We start from the raw sequence: 24497 nt of genomic DNA, 5'->3' as shown, positions 1-24497 counted from the left end.
TACCTTGTAATTAAATAAAATATTATTTGCAGATATATAATAGGCCATTAACTTGAATGTGATGTCTATTTTATGGTTTTATTCACATACTTCCCGTTCATTCCTTAGACAAGCGATACTGCCGTATAATTTGTATGCAGATTCATTGAATGGTAATAGAAGGCTCGTAATAAATCGATATATTGCAAGGGCATACCCTTTTACAAGCTTTTACACATAAACTCCAGAAGTATGAATATATTTGAAAAGTGCTGCGAACCTGATGAAATCTTGCAAATGAATTAATAATATCAATATTTAATGTACTTGACCAGCAAAATATTCAACATACGGTCTAAAAAATGTAATTTTAGCAATTAAAGAGTGGAATCTATATAGGTTCGCAGCACTTTTCACAAACTACAAAGAGTGTTGAAAATAACTATAAATTAAACTTAGATTTTAAACTTGGTTATGCCCTTGCAATATTGGAATTAATAGATGACCTCAATACTGCAGGTATATTTGGATATTTTACTTAAAAAGGACCTTAATGGTAATTTAACAACTAAGCTTTATGATAAACGTGATGACTTTAACTTTCCAATCGTCAACTTCCCTTACTTATGTAGCAATATACCATCATCACCTGCATACTAGGTATATATAACTCTCAGTTGATTCGATACGCAAGAGCATGCTTTACGTATGTACAATTTCTAAAACGAGGTAAATTATTGACAAACAAGTTGATGAAATAAGTTGATGAAATAAGTAAATCGGCAGTCTCGTTTAAAGTCATCATTTCGTAAGTTCTATGGTCGATACAAATACAATTTATCATTGACTCAAATGCTGACAGACGTTTTTCATACTAATTGTAAGACCATTATTTAGACACTGAATTGTAGACGGATTTTCCTGTTATTTCCCGATCATGACAAGAAGCCCGCGGCGGGTGTGACCGGTCGGCAGGGGATGGTCACTCCTCCATGGCACCTGATCCCACCTCTAATGTTTTGGAGGTCCGTGTTTGCTCTGCCCCTATTTTGTATTGTATAATAGACTTTTGAGCTTGAATACTGTTCGTTATCTCCACATATTTCATTTTAACCACCGAACATGTATTTCTGCTGGTGGACAGTCTGTCCCCGAGGATACTTGTCGTTCGGTACCTATTCATTCATGAGTACACAGAATAACGAAATTGTACTGGCAGACGCCTCGCCCAATATAAAAAAGGCGTCACTCTTTTGAGTCTATAAGGGACACAGACTCGAGGAGTTCATTCGGTGCCCTTAGGATATTCCTTAGAGATATTAAACATATGTCATATATACAGTCTTCAGATTCCAAGTTTTGGTATGAAACCAATAGTTCATACAAAAAATAGAAAGAATGTAAGGTTTCTATTAGAGATATATTTGAAGATTCCTTTTCCGATCCCATGTCTTCTATTTTCAAATGTTCTGCGAAAAACTGTAAAACCTGTGACATTTTGATAACTAACACTTCTTTCACCAGTAATCTTACTGGACAGAGCTTCTATACCAAAACAGAAAATCTGAACTGCAAATCTTCTAATGTTGTCTACGGAAAAGAATGTAATCTTTGTGGACTTGTTTATGTTGGTGAAACCAAGGGAACACTTAATAAAAGAATATCAGGTCATATATTTCAGATAAATAATGGGGGTCAGCAGCTTTTATACAAGCATTTTAATTTACCTGATCATTCTATTTTGTCAATGAAAGTTAGAATTCTAGAAAAGATTTACCACCACACAAACACTCCATCACAGAGTACACCTTTCCGTAGACAACGTGAAGAATTTTGGATTAGAAAACTAGGGACAGCCTTTCCCTTTGGTTGTAATGACAATGTCGATAGTGTTGGAAATCTTTCCAGTCCACATTGTAATAATGTAAATATGATGGGACTTTTTAACCATACACAGAGATGTAAGTAAGCGTAATCATGGACATTGATCTTACAATAAACCTTTAATACATGATGTCTCCTTTGATTCATTACTACCTTACGTAAATCAACAGTTAGGTCTACATCATATTCGCACCAAACTTTACACCGTCCCTTTGAAACTTTTAAATAGTCTTTTTGAAAAGGTCAAGGAAAGTCCATTTTTTAATTCCTCGACACCAGAATATAGGCTCGGATCTGTGATTATGGATATTGCAAATCATAGGCTTTTTAAACCCCCACGTTTTACAGAAGAAAATACAGCTAAACCAATCCGTTTTTTCCTTAAACTTCAATATGCCAACAAAGGAATTGACGCCGTTAATATAAGTAATATTCTTAATCACAAAAAGGTCCAGTCTTGTATTCCACTATATTTCAAATTAAAGACTACACCTTGTATTTCCTACAAATATACATCGACTATTGCTTCCAAACTTTTTAATTACAAGAAAACTTTACAGGGCCTAGATATCGAATATCTGAAACATAATCCTTCACCGATTTCATGTTCTTCTTCACCCTATAACTAGAGTCCTGCTGGACAAGTTATTACTGGTGACGTAAATAGTTAATAATGAGGACCTTAGATCACTAATTTCAAAAGGTCCTAAATATAGGGAACCCCGATCCTTCAACTGGCGTCGGAATTTCATAAATATTATGGATTCTGTAGAGGATTACGCCAGGCGATGGGCCAGACATGAAAAAAAGACCTTGACACTTTGTCAGAATGGATTAAATGTTTCAGATGTATGTTAAAATCGCGCATCAAAAGATTGAGGGGCAATATGAGAACCATCTATCCTTCTGTATTCAATAATCCAGAGGTGAAAAAAGAATTAGATATATTACATGATCAGTACGTGCTGGTCCCTGCTGACAAAGCAGTTAACAACATTGTCTTTGTTTGTAAGGCTCATTATAATAAATGTATTTTAGAGGAACTTGGATTTAATTCTACAAGTGGCAATCCAACTTATACTCTTAGTTCTCTTTCTAAGGAAGAAATTCTTCAAAATCATATGTCAGTTTTGAATATTTTTAATATTCCAAACAACCAAAATGAATTTGAATTACCATATCTATACTGGAATAAGAAACTTCATAAAAATCTTTATAAACAAAGATACATAGTGGGTTCCAGTAAATGTTCAACCAAGCCTCATTCTTTACTCCTCACTTAGATATTAAAAGTAGTGAAGGAGAAACTTCAAGAGTACTCTGCAACAACATATTCGTGGTGTCAATCAGATGGGGATACTTAAAAATTCCAAAGTACTTTTGAAAAACTTGAAATCACAAGATATTTGCCAAAATCAACAGCTTAAAAACTTACGACTTTTCAACTTTATACACAACCATTCCCCACGATAAATTAAAGTCCAGGTTTTTTGATATCACTGACAGTTGCTTTTTCAATAAAAATGGAACTCTTAAATTTACTAACCTTGTCATTGGTCATTTGCAAAAATATTTTGTTAAAAACCATTCTGATTGTACACACAAGTACTCTGAAGTTGACATTAAAAAGATGCTTGAGCTTCTGATTGACAATATCTATGTGGTTTTTGGAGACCAAGTCTTCCAACAATCTATTGGAATTCCCACGGGTACCAATTGTGCCCCGTTATTAGCAGACTTTTTTTGGTATTCATATGAAGCAGAATTTGTCCAAAATCTTATATGTGAAAAGAAGAAAACACTTGCCGTGGCCTCCAACTCGACATTTAGATATATCGACGACGTATTGTCAATAATTAACAATGGTTATTTCCATTCCTTTGTCGATACGATATATCCCGGTGAGCTTGAAATAAAAGATACCACAGAGTCTGACACATCTGTTTCATATTTGGATATTTTACTTGAAAAAGACGTTAATGGTAATCTAACAACCACACTTTATCATAAACATGATGACTTTACCTTTTCAATCGTCATCTTCCCTTAATTATGCAGCAATATACCATCATCACCTGCATATCGGGTTTATATCTCTCGGTTGATTCGATACGCAAGAGCATGGTCTACGTATGTACAATTTCTAAAACAAGGTAAATTATTGACAAACAAGTTGATAAAAGAAGAATATCAGGAGTCTCGTTTAAAGTCATCATTTCGTAAGTTCTATGGTCGATACAATGACCTTATCAGCAAATACAATTTATCATTGAGTCAAATGCGGACAGACGTTTTTCAGGGTAATTGTCAGACCATTATTTAGACACTGGATTGTCGACGGATTTTTCTGTTATTTCCCGATCATGACAAGAAGCACGCGGCGGGTGTGACCGGTCGGCAGGGGATGCTCACTCCTCCATGGCACTATTTTATTAAATAAACTCTATTCGAATATACATTTATTGAAATATATCGTGAAAAAAAAAATTCCCGACTTATATCTTTGGGTTAAGATAAATTCTTATACCATTGTTATTTTAAATTACATTTATTTTGAACGACCAGTCAGGATATAAGTTGTCTCCTCCTCTAGATATTATTTTATAAACTATTCTTTCTCCATCTTGAGATACCGGTATTCATAATGCATTAAATTATCGTTACACTTTATTGTGATTATTAGCTAGAATTGAATAATTTTCTTCATTTATGGATCCGATCTAAAATACTATATAAATGTTGTGAATAAGGAACTCTAGCATCCTTTTTATAAATATCAACTTCAGAGTACTTTTGTGAAGAATCAAAGCCATTTTGTTGCCGACCAATCACAAGATACTAACTCATCATTGTAGGTTAATGCAAATAAATTGACAAATGTTTGAAATTGTGAGATAAAAAATTAACCAATCAGGTTGGCTGGCATATCTTGATGACCGTTATATATATTACAGTACCCAGCTTGTACACAGTGATTTATTTGAAGTTACTGTTTTTGCGCTCAGTGGATTGTTATATATAAAATTTACTATAAACAGTCAAATTATCTTATATCAATTTAGCTGTACAAATAAAATAATCTGATTATGTATCATACAGCAGGAATATTCATAATTCTCAACAAAAACCAAAAGTTTAAAAGTTTATAAAAACGACCTTCCAATATCCAAGTATATTTACGCTTTTTGACTTCTTTTCATTATATTCTATTGTGTTTTGAGGACAGTCCATTATATACTGCATTATATATAAAATTTCCACAGACATTTTCCGGCACATGTAAACTGTTACATGGCCTCAATATAATATAAGGGTGGTGACAATTTTTTTTTCAATTCATGTTTATCCACTGATATTATCAAGAAAAGAACTCAGAATTATTTTTATTCTTCATTTTTTAGAACAAACTGCGCAGACTAATTCTCTTCCCTCAACATATGGAGGGCATTTCAATGAACCACAGCGACCTTCTACAAAATAAAAAAGAGAGCCATATTTTATAGTATGGCCGCCAGGCAAGGTGTCTGGATTCTTGTCCATACACTTGTATGATGTACCAGCGTGATGATTATAGTACCCAGCCATTAGGTAACCTTGGTACTCAAGATTCCAGCCTTTGTAACAGTTTTTTCTTGCTAAAAATAATTTTATTTACATTTTTATTAATTATTGCTGAAATAATAAAAATTGGAAGACTTTTTTTGGAAAAAAATATGCACAGTTTGCTACAGGCAGGCGTAATCCAATTCAATTATTAGGAAATATAAAAATAAATGAATCTCCATTAAATTCTTGGATCGAAAATAAGAAGCTTTAACTGGAATAATTCTTTTAGAGATATAAGAGTATCATAAATATAATTTAATAAAAGTATATGTTTTGAAACTATGACGAAAAAAAAATACGTACATATATGTATGTCAATCAATACTTACAATGACAAATGTAAATCAAAATTATCCATTTTCATTTTCTCACCAGGAAATACTTTCACAATGGATCTGTTTTGAACAAGGCAAACAGCACATGGCACATCATGGTGATTTAATGATGCATAGCGACTAGTGAAGGTACTCGTCTCATACTCTGCTCCATATACATAAGCCTTAGCCCCATCAACGCCATCTTTGTAGTCCCCCCACTCTGGATCCTTCGGTAAACAAAGAGGGTCTACAGCCGCTCCTTTATGAGTATAATGTGATCCCCCGGCGAAACCTATGCAATGCTCCATATATTTAGTAATGTGTATTATTTATTTTAAAATGTTTCTTTTTCTACGACATATATGCACAATGTGCCTAGAAATTAACCTCTCAGTCTATAAGAATAGCATTTCTGAATAAATAAAATTTTAAGGTATGTCACTCGTGAAATAAAATATATCAAGGTTTTTTAAAAGTATATTTTTTAATAAGTACTCATATAGAATGGCTCAAAATCGCTGAGAAAATTGGGTGTCAGTGTGCATCTTACTGAGCAATGGTACGAATAACTGACCTTGTTAAATTGTAACTCTTAGGTTATTCACTTTAATCTTTATCATATTTTATCAGATGTTAGATAGATATAATCTTATTTTACGTAAAATAGTTTGAATGACATTTATCATTGAACAAATCATGCTAATTAATGCGCAAAACCTATTATGTGACTTTTTTGCACTAAAATAGTATCGTGTTTGGAAAAATCTAAATATGTAGTAAAATATTTTCTTGTATAAAACTTTTCATGACTTGAGTGCTGATCGGTTGGAAGTATCGTGTACATGTAGTTTAAAATAACGAAAGAAAGAAATTTGTGTCAGTGATGTAAATTTTGAGATATTGGTCAAAATATGTGATTTTCAGGCAGCAGGGCTCGCTCTAATTGGCGACTACTTTAGTCGCCATGGCGCCTAAAAATTATGATTGGCGCCTAAAATTTTTCTGTACATCGCCAAATTGTCGACCGTTTTAAATTTATTTTGTGTTCGTCAAATTACTGATCTAAAAACATTTTCAGTTTTTATCTTTATTAAGAGTAGAAAAGACGTTTAAAAGTTAGCAATTGACATATGTCTCTTTATATTGACTAATTTCATTTTTTAAATTGGTGCCAGAGAAGAATTTACCTGCCGACTAAAATTTCGCATTGGCGACTGAATTCTTTTGATTAGGAGCAAGTTGGCGCCTAAATTTTAAGTCTCATAGAGGCCTGGGCAGAAACTGTGTAAATTTTATATTGCCTTCTTTAATATATCTTCATTTCTTGGCAAAGTCTGTTGAGTAAATGTGTAAAATTTGTTCTAAAACTATAAATTGAAACACATGTTTAATATTCAAAGTATATAGTAACGAAAAATATTTTCTGAGTAAAATATGTAGGACTCAAGTTCCAAGATATTAAATTTTAACAAATGTGTAGATTTGAAGAATTTTTCTTCTAAATATCCGCAAGAAAAAGTCCATCATAAAGTTTGTTTCTTTATGACTTTGTGAGCATTTTTTAATTTAAATGCTGTATAATCTGCAGTGTTTAATTCAAATGTGTTATAAAAATTGAATTTCAATAATTAATAATAAATTGTTTTGAAGTTAGAGGTTCTGACTAAACTTTTCTTTATAGCTGACGAGTGACATACCTAAAACATTTAAAAATGAAATGAAAATATGACTATTTAAACTTTCAAAACATAGAATTTAATTACCCGAATAGACTAATTTTGCGTTGGAGGGACAAATTGGCTTTCCCCATCTCGTATATACAACGTTTCTGTTTCCTTTACCTATTAAATTTAAAAAAGTATTTTTATTATTAAAATTGAATGATAAATTTCAAAACAACGTGTGTAGAAAATATATTGTCACATTATACCTTGAGTGAGTTCATTCTGTATGGTAGCGTTCACCTGTGTTTTGAATTTCTTCATCGATGCCTCAATGACGTCAGTGAAACTTTTGAATTCCCTTCTTAAAACTTCTACTTGATATGCTCCTAGAGCAGACGACAGTTGTCCTGTTAGATACCCCTGTAATATGTCTTTACAACTTTCTGTGTGTGTCTCTACCTCAGCCACGTGAAGTAGCAAAACCAGGGCTAGATAAAACTCCATTGCCTGGGGAAAGATTGAGACGAACAATTGTCGAAACGAAATCTTTTTTAGTAGCACTGTTCATTGACAATCAATATGAATATAAATATAAAATAATAGCAATTAGAAAAATTGTATACATTTCAGAATCATTTCTTTTATTTATAAAATGGGAGATTAAATGCCTAGATCATTGACTATAGAGAAGTCTATCTTTATATACTACCTTTGTGATGAATGCTTCCTAGATCAGTATACAGTGTGATTTTTGGTCAGTGAACATATTTATATTCATGCATAGAATAGAAAATTTTATAATCTGATAGCAACCGACCCAATATGACCTCATACCTAGACACGAAGAAGATAGATTTAAATGTAATTTGACACCTGTATATTGGTCTATCAAATTGTACTCAATATAACAGAAGAAACATGCTGTAGTACTGATGGCGAATATTTCAGCGATGTTGGCGTTTAGTGATACATATGAAATAAACTGTTGCATTAAATTCTTTAATAAATATTTTAACTTTGCCTAAATAACTATGAAATTCAATCATATTTAAGAGTCAATAGATAAATTTTTAGCTTACTCTAGATTAGAAATCGAAGAAAGTTGACAAAGGATGTATTCACTTTTACAAAAGAATTGACCTATAGGAGAGAACAATTTCCCGGAAAAAGTGACATTTAAAAATCAGTCTTTATTTGTTGTTTTCTACCGTACATGTATATGTCTATTTTTTTCAAATTTGTACTTCACAACCAAAATTTATCATTTACAACTTTACAATAAACCTCCAAAGTTGGCCGAAACTCCATTTTTCCGTTAAAGCGTTGATTTTTGCATGAATTTTGGCTAGAAGTCCTTCAGGGCAGGCCTGCCCCGAAATAAAATTGTGATATTTTGATAGGTTGGGATGGAAGGAAAAATTTAAGATAGGATTTTTTAAGGGACCCCTGCCCTAGGGTCGAAATTCACAAAAACAAAAACCTAAAAAAAAATAAGGGAAAATGATTTTAACAATCTGCTTCAAATGTATACCAATTAATATTATAGTCAGAATAGCTCAGTTAATATATGCGTTGACTATTACATCGTGGGTACTTTCTTTTTAAAGTCGGGTGTTCGAATCCACCTGGTGCCACACTTTTATAGTTTTAAATTTTCGCCTTTTTAAAGGCTATTTAAAATTTTGATCGGTTTGTTTATTTTCCTTCAATTATCTATCCTTTATGCATTCTAATTCTTGATATAAGAAACACTAGAGAGAGATCATATCGTAACAATCCAATGTACAGTTGTCAGCCAGGCGGAACAAATTTCAGTATAAGCACACTTTCTCCGAGGACAAGAATAACTCACTCTGTGTTACTCGATACAGGTATTCTCGGCAGCATTGAGCTGCGATAAATTTCAATTGTATATATTCCTCAGAATTTAATCACATTGCTTTTATTCTGTCTGTGCTACTAGTGCTTGTCTGGGTTACATGTAGTATGTTACGTATTTATGAAAATGCTCTCTCCATGCTTTCTCCAAGCAAAGAAGTGGGGGTGTCAAATTAACTTGAAAAACGCATAATACCAAAAAAAAAAAAAAAAAAAAAAAAAAAAATTAATTCTATAAGGCTTTTTTGTAGTTAGACAGAGGTGCTAATTTGATATCATTTACTTGAAAGGAAACCCCCTCATCGTATATACATGTAACAAGTTTCTGTAAGTTTTTAAAGTTTAAATAATATCAAAGTTCTATAGAAGTCTAGTGTTTATCGTTTAGAATAGTGGAAACAAACATCGTGCATCTGAGTATTAAGATATTTATAAAGAATATTAAGTTCAAATTCTTCGGCTAATTACAGTATTTTACAAATTACATAGATATGAACATAATCGTTTACCCTTGTGCCTTTTTCCTTTTCTAAATGTAATTAAATTCCGTGTTGATGTCATAAACGAATATGCATTTTTAAAAATTAAAATGTTAAACATGTTTAATTTTATGTTTAAATTACAAACTGAAGCAGGATTTATATTATAAAGGATATGTAATGAATATATTTTGAAAATTGGATTGTGCAGGTGAACCAAGTGATTCAGGCACCGAGGATTAATACAGTCTATCAAAAAGCGGAGATTGAAATGAATACCCTGTAAACTCGGCATGACATATATTAATGAAAAAAAAAAACAACAGGTATTGTATTATTACCATAAAAAATTCAGACTATTAGTTGTAAGAAAACTTATGATGATAATAATAATATCATTAATTATACTACATGTAATATCATCATCAATAATTCTTAATTTTTCTACAGCTGCAGTGGCATGTGGTGATAACTCTTGTTGTATGCTGTATTCTTTAAGCTTTCCACCTCTACGGTGCAACGCTTGAAGGCGTATGAGACTAACTCTGCAAATCTGTTGAGCGAGGAAAATCACTCCAAACTTCCTTACCTGAGAGGTAAGTTCGACTTTTACCACACATTACATAAAGCCACCTTAATGATCATAATAACCTTTTTCTAATTAGTCTAAGAATACAGGCGTTATCGGGTCCTTAATGTATCTATCGTATAACATTCTAGACATAAATTCAAAATAAAAGACGCCACAGAGTCTGCAACATCTGATTCATATTTGAATGTTTTACTGAATATAGAGGATAAGGGCCAACTAACAATTAAACTGTATGTACAAACGAGATGTCTTCAGCTTTTCCATAGTTAACTTTCTTTATCTTAATATGTATTAATATTCCGCTATCACATACATATGATGTTTACGCACATGTGAGTTAAGGCTAGGTATAAGCGTTTTGATGAAAATGAGCTAATAAAAACGAATAAGAGGCGTATCTATTATATTGTGAGTTCAAGATGCATCGGACACTTTCGTACTTGAACAAGTTATAATGATATTGCTACCGATCAAATACAATAAATGGAACTTTATATGTATAATATAAGATATGAATTTGAGGCACAATGTTATGCTATTTATAGATAAAATATCATTAAAATCGGATTTCTTTTGAATGAGGCAGAAATCACCATGCATCAGACAAAAGATATATTAAACTGGAAAAAGTTCTACCTTTATTGCTGTGGTCTTTAAAACACCTGAAATGCTTGAAAATGAGTGACATGAAAATATTTTTAATGTTTCATTTCAAAATTAATTCTCCATTTTAATTTGATTGTCTTTATCGATCCACAAATGTGGAGCGATTTTAGTTGCGTCACATAGTCTTTGATTGCCCTAGCAATGCCTCTTAATATGGCAACTTGTGCCTTAGTCTTGGGGTTATCATCTTCTAGTTTGTGGAAATAAAGAGAGCCCACTAGAAGAGCCTTCTAGGTGTCATATATCGATAGCTTGCATTTTCACTGAATATGTTGAGTTTATATTTTTTTATTTCTGCAAAAAGTTATTAAACATGTTTCTCTATGCGGAAAAAGGAGTTATTTTCCATGCATCGCACAATGTGCGATTCATGGTTAATCTGCGTTCGATGCATGGCATGGTAAAATGAACATGCTTTTTAAAAAACAACTCTAAGAAATTTAATACAAACATTGAAATGAATTTGTTGAAATTTTCTATAAAAATAATCAATTATTAACAAAATCCAAACAAGACGGACTCGCTCCCTTGAAGTCTAATGAAAGAAAGAAAATTGCAAAATCATAAAATTCTGGTTACTACCCTTTGATGATGACAAATGTGATATCACTTCAAGGCTATGATTGTGGTTATTTTCACCATATGAAAATACAAATCAGCACCATTGAAAAGTTAAATCTAAAGCTTTAAGACAGAAACAAGTCAAAACACGGAGTCAATCAGGTTTGACGCAAGTTTATTGCTCGAAGTTGTCTTAAGCAAGGTGCATTGAATGTGTCCGGTACACAGTGAACTCATCCTACAGAGAAAGTTTACTTTTTTCTGCATACTTAGTACACAGGACAAGTTGTAGCCAAGACACATTATGATGTCATATTAAAAACAAAAGAGCTTAGGCTCAAGGGCATATCCTATTCAACTTTATATAAATATGGATAATGCCTTAAAGAATAATCTGAAGATGAATAAAATTGATGCTTGAGTTTCTGATTGACAATATCTATGTAGTTTTTTGAGATGAGGTCTTCCATCAATCTGTTAGAATTTCCATGGGTACCAATTGCGCCCCCTTATTAGCAGACCTATTCTTGTATTCATATGAAGCAAAATTTATTAAAAAAAAACTTCTACACTTGCTGTGGCCTTCAACTCGACATTTCGATATATCGACGACGAACTATCAATAAACAATAGTTACTTTCATTCATATGTCGACTCTATATATCCCAGTGGGCTTGAAATAAAAGATATCACAGATTCTGACACATCTGTTTCATATTTAGATATTTTACTAGAAAAAAGACGTTAATGGTAACCTAACAACAAACCTTTATGATCAACGTGATGACCTTAACTTTTCAATCGTCAACTCTCCTTCTGCAGCAATATACCCTTATCACCTGCATATGGGGTTTATGTCTCTAAGTTGATTCGATGCGCAAGAGCTCTGCGTATTAACAATTTCTAAAACGAGGCAAGTTATTGACAAACAAGTTGATAAAACAAGGATATCAACAGTTTCTTGATAGGTCACTGTTTGTTGTCTTCACCTTTTTCATTGGAACTATTTTTTACCATTTGAAATATTTCTTTACTTTTGTATTTTCAGGGCATTTTTTGAAACTTCTTCTTTTTAAATTTTTTTAAATTTTGATTTTTGTTAGTTAGTTTCGTTTCCTTGTCTTCTGCTTTTCTGGATGGTGTGGGAGGGTTGGGGGCATAATCCACTCTTAATAGTATACCGTTTGTTCATTTGATCAGCAGATAACAACATTGTCTTTGTTTGTAAGGCTCATTATATTAAATGTATTTTAGAGGAATTTGGATTTAATTCTACAAGTGGTAATCCAACTTATACTCATAGTTCCCTTTCTAAGGAAAACATTCTTCAAATCATATGTCAGTTTTGAATATTTTTAATATTCCAAACAACCAAAATGAATTTGAATTACCATATTTATATTGGATTCCGAAACTTCATAAAAATCCTTACAAAGATACATAGCGGGTTCCAGTAAATGTTCAACCAAGCCTCTTTTTTTACTCCTCACTAAGATATTAACAGTAGGGAAGGAGAAACTTCAAGAGTACTGTGCAACAATATATTCGAGAAGTGGTGTAAATCAGATGTGGATACTTAAAAATTCCAAGGAACTTTTGGAAAATTTGAAATCACAAGATTTTACCAAAATCAACAGCTTAAAAACTTACGACTTTTCAACTTTATACACAACCATTCCCCACGATAGATTAAAGTCCAGGCTTTTTGATATCATTGACTGCTGCTTTTTCAAAAAAAAATGGAACTCGTAAATTTACTTACCTTGTCATGGGTCATCATTTGCAAAACAATTTTGTTAAAAAACATTCTGATTGTACACACAAGTACTCTGAAGTTGACATTAAAAAGATGCTTGAGTTTCTGATTGACAATATCTATGTGGTTTTTGGAGACCAGGTCTTCCAACAATCTATTGGAATTCCCATGGGTACCAATTGCGCCCCGTTATTAGCAGACCTTTTTTTGTATTCATATGAAGCAGAATTTGTCCAAAATCTTATACGTCAAAAGAAGAAAACACTTGCTGTGGCCTTCAACTCGACATTTAGATATATCGACGACGTATTGTGAATTAATAATGGCTATTTCCATTCTGATGTCGATGCGATATATCCTTGTGAGCTTGAGATAAAAGATACCACAGAGTCTGACACATCTGTTTCATATTTGGATATTTTACTTGAAAAAGACGTTAATGGTAATCTAACAACCAAGCTTTATGATAAACGTGATGACTTTAACTTTTCAATCGTCAACTTCCCTTAATTATGCAGCAATATACCTTCATCACCTGCATACGGGGTATATATCTCTCAGTTGATTCGATACGCAAGAGCATGCTCTACGTATGTACAATTTCTAAAACGAGGTAAATTATTGACAAACAAGTTGATGAAACAAGAATATCAGCTGTCTCGTTTAAAGTCATCATTTCGTAAGTTCTATGGTCGATACAATGACCTTGTCAGCAAATACAATTTATCATTGAGTCATATGCTGACTGACGTTTTTCATACAAATTGTTAGGCCATTATTTACACACTGAATTGTCGAAGGATTTTTCCGTTATTTCCCGATCGTGACAAGGAGCACACGGCGGGTGTGACCGGTCGGCAGGGGATGCTCACTGTGAAAAAGTCGTTCTTGAAGAAATACCGTCCGGATAAACGAGTCATTTTTCAATAAAATATTACGTTCTGTACTCAAAATTGACCATTCGGATCCGGAACGCGAATTTCCGGATTAATGAGACAGAATAACGTGGAAAAAAATCGATTCAAAAAATATCGTGCAGAAGGTGAAGCGTCCGGATAAATGGCGTCCGGATTACCGAGGCGCCACTGTATATATATCTTAAAGACTATTTTGTGAATGTAAGACATATGTTTTGTAATAAAAACATCGAATGGTTTATTTTTCAATTATTTAATAAGGTTTAAGTCCGTATGTACAATTTCTAAAACGAGGTAAATTATTGACAAACAAGTTGATGGAACAAGAAGTCAGCAGTCTCGTTTAAAGTCATCATTTCGTAAGTTCTATGGCCGATGCAATGACCATGTTAGCAAATACAATTTATCATTGAGTCAAATGCTGACTGACGTTTTTCATACTAATTGTTAGGCCATTATTGACATACTGAATTGTCGACGGTTTTTTCTGTCATTTCCCGATCATGACAAGGAGCACACAGCAGGTGTGACCTGTCGGCAGGGGATGCTCACTCCTCCATGGCACCTGATCCCACCTCTGATGTTTTGGAGGTCCGTGTTTGCTCTTCTCCTATTTAGTATTGTTTAATGGACTTTTGAGCTTGAATACTGTTCGTTATCTTAATATATTTCATTTCTGTACTGTTTGTCTGATATCTGAAAGAGAAATTGTACATAACATTAAATTTTAATTTTAGGAGAGATTTAAAAACCACTTTAAAATTAATTTAACCAGATTTGTATTATTTCTTGTTTGAAATCTTTCCGATCGAAGAATAGTTCCCAAGAAAACTCTATTAAATAACATATGATTTGATGTCTTTTATTAACATTATTATTAAGTGTTGTACATATACAATATTTTGTGAATATAAAAATTAATATCAAACACACATTTTGAAAGATTTGTATTAATTCTGTAACTTTAGAGTTTATGCGCTTAGAAGAGTAAGCTGGTCGACAGGGGATGCTTACTCCGCCATGGCACCAGATCTTACCCCTGTTTTCTGGGGTCTGTGTTAGCTCTGATCACAATTTGTATTGTTTAATTACTTTTTTAAAGGACGATCAATGCTCGTTATGTTCACATTTCACATTTCTGGAAATTGGTTTTTGGTTTTGGATACAATGTAGAAGATCCAAGTTTCCTTGAAATAGAAATTTCTTTATAATTCTCGAATATTATTATCTCAGACTCTTTCTACAGATTTTGGCTGAATCAGCGAATCTTGAAACACAAGTAGACAACATCAACATGCAGAAATCGGATTTCTATGAATTAAACGATGTGGCCATGATTACGAACACGTTATAATCATTTCATCATAAATTCTTTCAAATTGCTGCCCTTTCTCCAGTTTTAGTTCTTTACATAAAAACTGTCTTAGCAAAACCCATTTTATTGCATTTTGTTTACTAGTGAACGTTGTAATATTTTTGAAATTTGAATGATCTGAGAAATTTTTATAAAATGCTATATTAACAAGAAATTTTATAGCATCTACGAACGACCCTGCCAATGCTGCTGAAAATAGAATTACTTTTATAATTCATTTTAGAGCAAATTATTTTCTAAGACTTCTCTTGGTTTCAAAAAAGCTATGCTCAATCAATATAAATGTAAGGAATAAAAGCAGATAACACAGACATTCATCTTTTGTGCACATGTATTGGACATTTAATGCCATAAGATAATTATATTCTAATTTGCTTTATCAAAATTCCTTACATCAATATCTTCACCAGAACAACGTGTATTGTTATCCATCGTATGTAAAGGGACATTTTAGCTAGCACCTGTCGAATGGATGGAAAGTAATATAACTTATGTTTGAAAAACACCTACAGTAAAACACGTACAAATGTTATGTCATCAAAATTAAAATTATACAGCATCCCCCCCTCCCAAGACAAAGAGTTTATGTCACCTTATGTGTTTGTTTTGACCACGCAGCACTGTTAAGGCTGCAAAAAGGAGTCGGGAACACACTTATACTGAAAATGTTTACTGTGACATCAAACAAGAGTAACAAGTCCTCATTATACCAGACAATGCAATAATATGCGATTTAAATCTGTATAAAAGTATTAATTTATACCAAAACTTACCACTGCATTCATTTTTTCGCTTATAAACAAGTCACTGATCGCAATGCACTTGTCCACATGACATCATCATTGTTCAATTTGACGCATTTTATGTGCAGTTAGAGGTGGATCAAGTATTTTTTTCTTACATTGTTATTAACAGATGATTAATATTTCATAAATAGCAATGAGTAACGTTTGCTTGATTCCATTGTTTGATTAATTATTGATAGAAGATATTGAGTTTTGTGGTGTTTTCATGTTCAGGTATAGCGAGGTGCTTCTTTAAATCGCCTTTTCGCAAGGCATACACTTAATAGGTCTTACTCATTTTTTGAATATAGATGAGGAAAAAATTACTTGATTTGAAAAGTGCTGCTGCTCTCGTGAAATCGAGAACATTTAAAATAATTGTATGAAATATTTGGTAAGGTCACGCATATTTCAACTTCAGCCCTATTACTCGAATTTTAAACAAATAAAATGGAAATCCTATTTAAAGCAGCAGCACTTTCCAGAAACTACAAGATATGTAGAAATAATTTATTGCTCAAGTTTTTAATTTGAATTAGGGAATGCACTTGCGATATTGAAATCTGTTTATGACCTCCATGCAGTTCATATTTTTGCATTATTCAGAGTAGACTGTCAAATCAAGTGACCAAACTAAATTCAATGCAAAGTGGGATATACTATGTTATTTCAATTAATATAAAATTCATGTAATAATATTTACATTTGCTGTGTTTTTTTTTTACTAAGCTAACTGTGAAATTGATTTGAATGCCATTTTCGTGTATACTCACGAGTAGAAATATGCACGGAGAAACTCGCGCTAAACTGACTTCACAATGAGCTACAGAGACGCTAATAAAAATGTAACGATATAGGGCAGCGAATAATTCAAACAATAAGTTTATTTTTGGTTCTTTTGAAAATGTAAAATGTAAATATAAGGAATGTTTTAAGTTTAGTGTGAATTATTGATGTGTAAATCACACAGACTTGCACGTTAGCATATTTTCAAAAAGCGCTAGCATGAAATATGCCTACGTGACAAGTTTGTGTGATTTATACACCAATAAGAAATCTTTAAAAAATTCTATAAAGATCAAAAGGGTATCTATTTAAACACATCTGCATTCCGTTGATTTCTTCATGGTACGCCTTAACAGTACTGCGCAGGAATATGACTGAATTTCTCAAAAATATAGAAGTAATAACGATATAATAATAGTCTAAACAATGAAAAAAAAAATTTTTCTTTATACAAAATACAGTCCTACTAGTAATCAACAGACTACATTAAAAAATATAAAGCAGTGATTTTCTAAACTAAAAACATCAATTGATATTGTTTGATGAAGACAATAACACTGTTGCTATGGCTACCAGGAAGAAAAAAAATGTTCGTTTTTGTCAATTTTAAAGCAATATTCTTGCACTCAATTAGAGATTGTGTAGTAGTCAAAATTGAAAGTCGGGTCAGTTGTTTATAAATATCAATCATAAAAGTTTTGGGAATCTACAAACAGGCGTAAGTATCCAAGGAAACAATATATTACAGCTTTTTGTGGAAGCTTTTCCCTCTAATTTCCATAGCAACGCTCTATTTTAAGAATTTAATTTGAATTTTTTGAATTGTGAAAATTAGGATCACACCAATGCCTTAACAAATTGGTCACAAGTGGTATAGAAAAGTGCTTTTAAAAAGATACTTAGGATCAGATTGAAACAAACAGAGATTAAATTTGAAATCCCTTTGCAGTAATAAAACTATGGCAACCATTGCTAACCAATAAGAAGTATCACATTTCGTCCTTGGTATATGTTACAAGATCTTTCTCTATTATTGCATTTCAAACTATAATAAATTCATTCTTTTATTTTTGAGTGTATTACTTTATAAAAATGAATGAATAAAATCAATTCTTTTGCACAGTTTATTTCCATAATAACGTAGTAACTAATTGATTTTCCAAATATATTTATCAAGCATTTAAGACATCAGTCGTTCAACTTTTGAAAACAGTCATTGCCACTCATTGCTAACGTATGTATTGCTGCATACGTTAACTATTGGACACTGAAAATGTTGGAAAATGCCTTGACAACTATGACACATAGCAACCAATTTTTGCCTGATTTTAGCTTACGGAATCAAAGACTTTAATCATAGAGAGTTTTGAGAAATTTAAAGACTATGCAAGCCATAGCTCCTATACAAAATTTAAGTAATGGCTCATAAATAATGATATCTGGGGAATTTGTCAGTTGCAAAATCATTTTAAAATGGTTGCCAAATAAGCGACTTGAATGTTGAATATTTGGGCAACTGCTGGTAATTTCATGCACAGGGGCAGATACATGTAGATAAGTGGCCAATGAAGAACCTAAACTATTTCAAAGCAGCTGGTTCCATTTCAGATTTACTTTTCTGATCTTAACATTGAACCTGATATACAGTTAATCTGGGGACGGGGGAGGGGTAAGGTATTTTACACTCTCTCTCATTATTGACAAAACTATGTCAATCGTCAAGCAATATAAACGTTGTTGGTAAATATAAATAATTGATTCGATTTATTCAGGGAAATTACCTTTTAATGATAAGAGACTAAAAATGTATCAAGGAAATGAAAACCGAAATCGATGACATTATCTTCCTTCATACGTGTTATGTTGATATTATATTGATTTTTAATTGGTTAACTCAATTTGATTTGCTTACATATTTATGGAGATTCATGTTTACCTTTAAATTCATAAGTCGGTTTTAAACTTATCAAAGAAATGAAAAATGAAACTGATAACTAAATTTTCCTGATAAACCTTATGTTGATAATGACTTTTATTGGTTAAAACAATATCTCATAAGATTCAAGTTTTCTTATACGCTTACGGAGAATTATCAAAAACATTTAAAAACAATATACATGCAAAATAGATTTTTTTATTTTTGTGAAATAAGATGTGTATTTCTAAAATAAGACCCATAAAGTTTTGCAATGAGTCATGTTTGTTTGTTGTTTAACGTCCCTCTCGCGTGTTTTCACTTAGATAAACACTTCCCGGTGAAGGACTGCAAAATTAGTCCTATATACGGGACTTTCATGCCAGCAACTACTGCAACACGGGACCTCGGTTTATACGGTCTCTTCCGAAGCACCGGTCTCCACGCAGTGGAATTCGAACCCGCGACGTAAGGAGCGATGAGTCATGTTAAAAAAATATCTTCTTCAAAAGAAACAGTTTCCCTAAAGAAATTTAAAAAAAAAAAAAACCACAGAAAATAATAAAAAGTTTTCACTGGCAGCAAAATAACTAATTATTCACTGAATTTATCAAAATTAGTTCAAATATGTATTTCTTCTTTTTTGCAACGAAGGTGAGCTTTGATTGAATATAGAGTCATTTTCGAATACATGTAGTTCCAAAATGAATACCTCTAAAGGAAAACTCAAAATTTAGATGTTTTTCTTCCTGTAATTGATTATGATTATTTTTTTGTTTTTTGATCAGGATAATTACCCAGAATTAGTCGGACTAGTACGAGGTTTTATTATTATTTTGTTATAACCACTTCTTGTTAATCGTTAAAAATTTTAAATTTATTATGGTGTGTTGTGTTTCTTACAAAAAAAAAAAAAAATAAAATAAAATAAAGTTAACATTTATGCATTTATCACAATTCCTTTAATTATTTGTTTTCTATGTCAGCTTGTCTGGAAGTTTCGTTAAATGGAAATCAAAGAAATATATGTAGAATATTATCCATACGATCTTAATTAAACAAAACCATAAAAACCCAATTTTTGTAGTAATAATAAAAGCCTGGCTTTTTGCAATAGCAAACTGACATTTAACTATTGCATTCAGCAACATACATGTATATCACCACAAATCCCCCCCCCCCCCCCGGTGCAATATTAAAGTTAAATGCGGAGTAAAAAGTCGCTATATAACAAGTTGCAAAACAGAATGTAACCCTTTTTTGTTTCCAGGACAGCAGCAGCTATTTTGAAAATTTTCGAGAACAAAAACTTGTGGAGAAGCTTACACGGCAGTAATTTGCTGGAAAAAACATAAATTAAAAGGAAAATACTTCCCATCTTGTTTAAGTGACAACGGTTTAGCAGTTCTCCAACGATTCCATGTTTTTTCAATGGTAGAAAGCAGATTGAACGACTTCAAATTTCATTTTTGCTTGACATTTACCGATCATAATAACTTTAAGATGTTGACGGCACAATTAGACTTGGTCACATCATATCTGTATCATTAACATTGTCTAATCCATCTGCAAATAAATTTACAAAAAAAAAAATCCCATTGACTTCAATAAAGATGACGTATGTCTTTTGATCTAACTCAAGCAGGAAAAAAAGATTAGACTCGTTTAAACCAAGGTGCCTCTTTTTTGGGGGAGGGGGGGGGGTCCAGTACAATGACACCAAAAAATCCTAGATAGTTTCGAAAATGCTGATCGAAGGTGAGGATAATGCTTTTTTCATACATACTATTATAAAACTAACTACATCTGAGCACCGCTAATCTGGACGCTTTGTTCCCAAGCAAATGGTCCGCATTAAGGAAGCGTCTGCATTATTAAAACATACTTTGTATAACTAATTTTAAAAGTTGTAACGCACGGATTAACGAAGAAGCTCCGTTGTATTTAACCTTAAACGCAATAGCTTCAACGACTAGAACAGATATTGTAGACATTATCATTAAAAAGTATCTACAAATTATGAAAACCATAAATATGAATTTATGATGTGAAAACATGCTATAGTATTAAGTTTGTTTGTGTGTTATCGATAAATTCTAGAATCGTCTGTACCTCTTAGAAAGGAAAAAAATTACCTCTGATGTCATATAAGCTAGCTTAAATAGCTCATCAAATCAAAATTTGATGATGGGATCGATAACAGACAAACAATGGCAGAATGTATAGAAAATACCCATATCTATTCATGTAAAATAATCGTCATTAAAAATGTCATATGACAGAGACGTATTATACGATCACTGATAAAAATACCTGTATATACATTTACCCCACCTCTGTTGATTTTTCGATGAAATCCTGGCTTACGATTGGTTGAAGTCTGTCACGTGAAGGGGGTGTATTACTTATACTTAGTCGCTTGAAAATCAATACATGGTCGATACGTAGTTATCGTTCTTTTGTATTGTTCGAACAACTCGAGTTCACGCGATTTGCCGAGTGTCTGTTGACAATGTTACAGTTAACTAATGTAAGTAACGAAGATGGAACCTTTTTCTCCCTTTACTGAAAGTCTTCAAAACTGTCAGTATGTAACACTCGCAAAACAACATAACGTCACACAACGTGACGTCATAATAGGCATTGTATGAGTGATGAAACATATATATAGAGAGAAAAACAATTTTACAAACCACAGACGATGCATAAATATTTTATCGGTGGGGTAAATTCGTTACATAGTTTTGTAGTGACAGGGTACGGGATGATACCTGGTTAGTAAATTCCATACCTGGCTCGGCTTCGCCTCGCCAGGTATGAAATTTACTAACCAGGTATCATCCCGTACCCTGTCACTAAAAAACTATGTAACTAATAATACAAGCATATAAGTACCTGCATAACATAATCACATACAATTGTGTTCAGATTCATCGAAAATGTCTGAGAACTTACAGAAAAAACTAACATGCGTTCTTACTTCCAGAAGAGAAACTATTGAAAAACTAAAGGAATTACGTGATAAAATTCAAGAAGAAGAAAGACGGCATAATATTGGAAAAATAGCATACTCTTCTACTGGGGTGGTCGGTGGAGGATTAGCAATCGCTGGACTAGTACTTATGCCTGTTACACTTGGAACATCACTTGGAATTTCGATTGCAGGCGCAGTACGAAATATGGCATCGGGAATAGCGAGCATAAGCCATGGCATTGCAGCATATGTTGTTATAAAGAAAACAAGTGAGGAAGCCGAGAAACTTTTAAATAAACACATGTCCTTAATCGATGAACTTGCGGGTATGGTAAAGAAGGGAAAAATAGTAATAATCACAGGCATTAAAGGTGTTTTGGTGGTGAAAGAGATAACCGACATATCTCTGAAGTCAGTCGCAGTAAATGCAATAAGAGCACCCAGGGTTGTTGATGTCGTGGAGACTGTAGCAACTGGTGTTGCATCGACTTCTTCAAGATTTTTTACCATTGCAGGCGGTGTCCTCGCTGGAATCGGCATCGTCATAGAAATAAGAACTATTTTCAATAGCAGCAGGAACCTAGCTAATCATTTTCTTCACGAAAAGGTAGTAGTACTGAACAGTGTCATCTCGCAACTGGAATCTGAACTTAAGGAATGGATAACTTAATTTTGAAATAAACCAAAAATTAATATTGTGAAATATTTTATTACAAGGAATGCATTCCTGCACATATCACAAACGTATGAATTTGTTTGACTTAAGGTATTCAATTATATAATAGTGCTGTACTTTGCATGCACTATGCCTAAATAGTAGTCAGGGTTTGACACATGGTGCACGAGCCGGAGGCGAGTGCACTATGTGTCAAACCCTGACTACTATTTAGGCATAGTGCATGCAAAGTACAGCACTATTGTTATTATTATGCTGACTGTTGTATAAAAACGACAATATTTTCTCCATTTCCAATGTTTCATCACCACTTACATCCATGTTAGTACACCCCTATTATGACGTCACGTTGTGCTACATGTACGTCATAATCTTTTTTCTTTAATTTTGAATGTTCCATGTACAGATAGTTTCAGAGAATTTTAGCTGAGTGAAGGGTAAAAAATTGCAAAATACTATTTTATAAAACTTATTTTGTTTATTTTTTTTCTTTTAGTGTAAAATATTTGAAACTAAGTTTATATATATTATAAATACAGTGCTATAGATAACGGCGTCCTTGGCGTAATCGGTAGCGCGTCGGACTGACAATCTCGGGGTCGTGAGTTCGATCCCCGGCGTGGGCGCTGTCAGATTTTCTTCAGAAAAAGAAGCCGTGCTCTATTACGGCATAGTATGCTTACGCTATATAAATCCTTAGACCACTATGCGAAAATAGTTGGGTATTGATTATATAGAGACAAACTGACAGGAAGCATAATAATGTATAATGAAGAGATTTTGAAGAATTTTGAATCATTTTAAACTAGTAAAAATTGCATTGCTAGATAACGATGAAAGTGAAATGAACCAAATTCACATGACTGATAACATAAAATAAGCTGGTCATTCTGCACTTTTAAAGTTTTTGAAGAGTTATCTGCCCTTGATGCAAAGAAGAAAATTTTAATTGCGTCAAAATATCTGTGGTAAATGATTAATTTTATTTCATATTTTAATAATGAGAGAGTGTATGCATATTTTCACCAAGAGCTTTTTATAAAATTCAAAATACTTTTTACAATATTCTAATAACTCATGCATTGCCCATAGACTTCAATGTAAAATTCAAGGTGCAATTAATTTGACAATAATAAAAAAAATTTACATTTCTTTAGTGGAGAATTTTTATTTCACAACACCATAAAAATGATACCATAATTACAAATACAGGACCATTTATTTATAAGATACAAAATATGGTCGTTATACATTGAATACCTTAACAGTACATGATGCACAAATTAATATAATTATTTATTTACTGGAAGTAAGTGCACATCATCAGATAATTTGTATGTATTATAAAATCCTACTGCTTAATGTAATTTTACACATAAAAACAAATCAAGATGCGTGTAAATGATATAAGAAAATTGATTTCATTCCTCTAATCGGAATTGTTGGTATTGATCCAACTAGAGGAATATGCATTATTATTCTTCTAGTCAGAATTTTTGATTTAATCAAACATACTGAATGGAAAAAGAAATGCAGCGTAAACTTTTGAAATGGTTTTATGCTATATTTTTTCAAAGGTATTTTCCAGTATTGTAATCTATCATTTAGATTCATCTTAATTAAGTCAACAAGTAACCGAAATCTCATTTGATTTTGACTGATAATTTATGAGTTATTAAATTCCATA

General features: G+C 32.4%; 2 protein-coding genes across 2 annotated transcripts in view; one reads left to right on the top strand and one right to left on the bottom strand.

Annotated features, from left to right (window-relative positions):
* The window catches only part of LOC133187000 (uncharacterized), a 240078-nt gene that overhangs the window by 130921 nt on the left and 84660 nt on the right, over positions 1–24497 (top strand). The gene's annotated exons all lie outside the window — the stretch shown is intronic.
* The window catches only part of LOC133186636 (uncharacterized), a 121494-nt gene continuing 102250 nt past the window's right edge, over positions 5254–24497 (bottom strand). Inside the window, exons 4-7 of the mRNA XM_061321869.1 lie at positions 7717–7957; positions 7550–7621; positions 5842–6078; positions 5254–5498 (exon numbers count right to left, since the gene is read on the bottom strand). Coding sequence (XP_061177853.1) covers positions 5254–5498; positions 5842–6078; positions 7550–7621; positions 7717–7957 — 795 coding nt within the window. The remainder of the gene's footprint in view (positions 5499–5841; positions 6079–7549; positions 7622–7716; positions 7958–24497) is intronic.

The sequence above is a fragment of the Saccostrea echinata genome, unplaced genomic scaffold, assembly GCF_033153115.1.
Source record: "Saccostrea echinata isolate AGI-Se365-2 ecotype Australia unplaced genomic scaffold, CSIRO_AGI_Sech_v1 ptg000014l, whole genome shotgun sequence".
NCBI classification, from domain to species: Eukaryota; Metazoa; Mollusca; class Bivalvia; order Ostreida; family Ostreidae; genus Saccostrea; species Saccostrea echinata.
The sequence above is the reverse complement of the archived record's forward strand: the minus strand, read 5'-3'. Positions and strand labels throughout refer to the sequence as shown.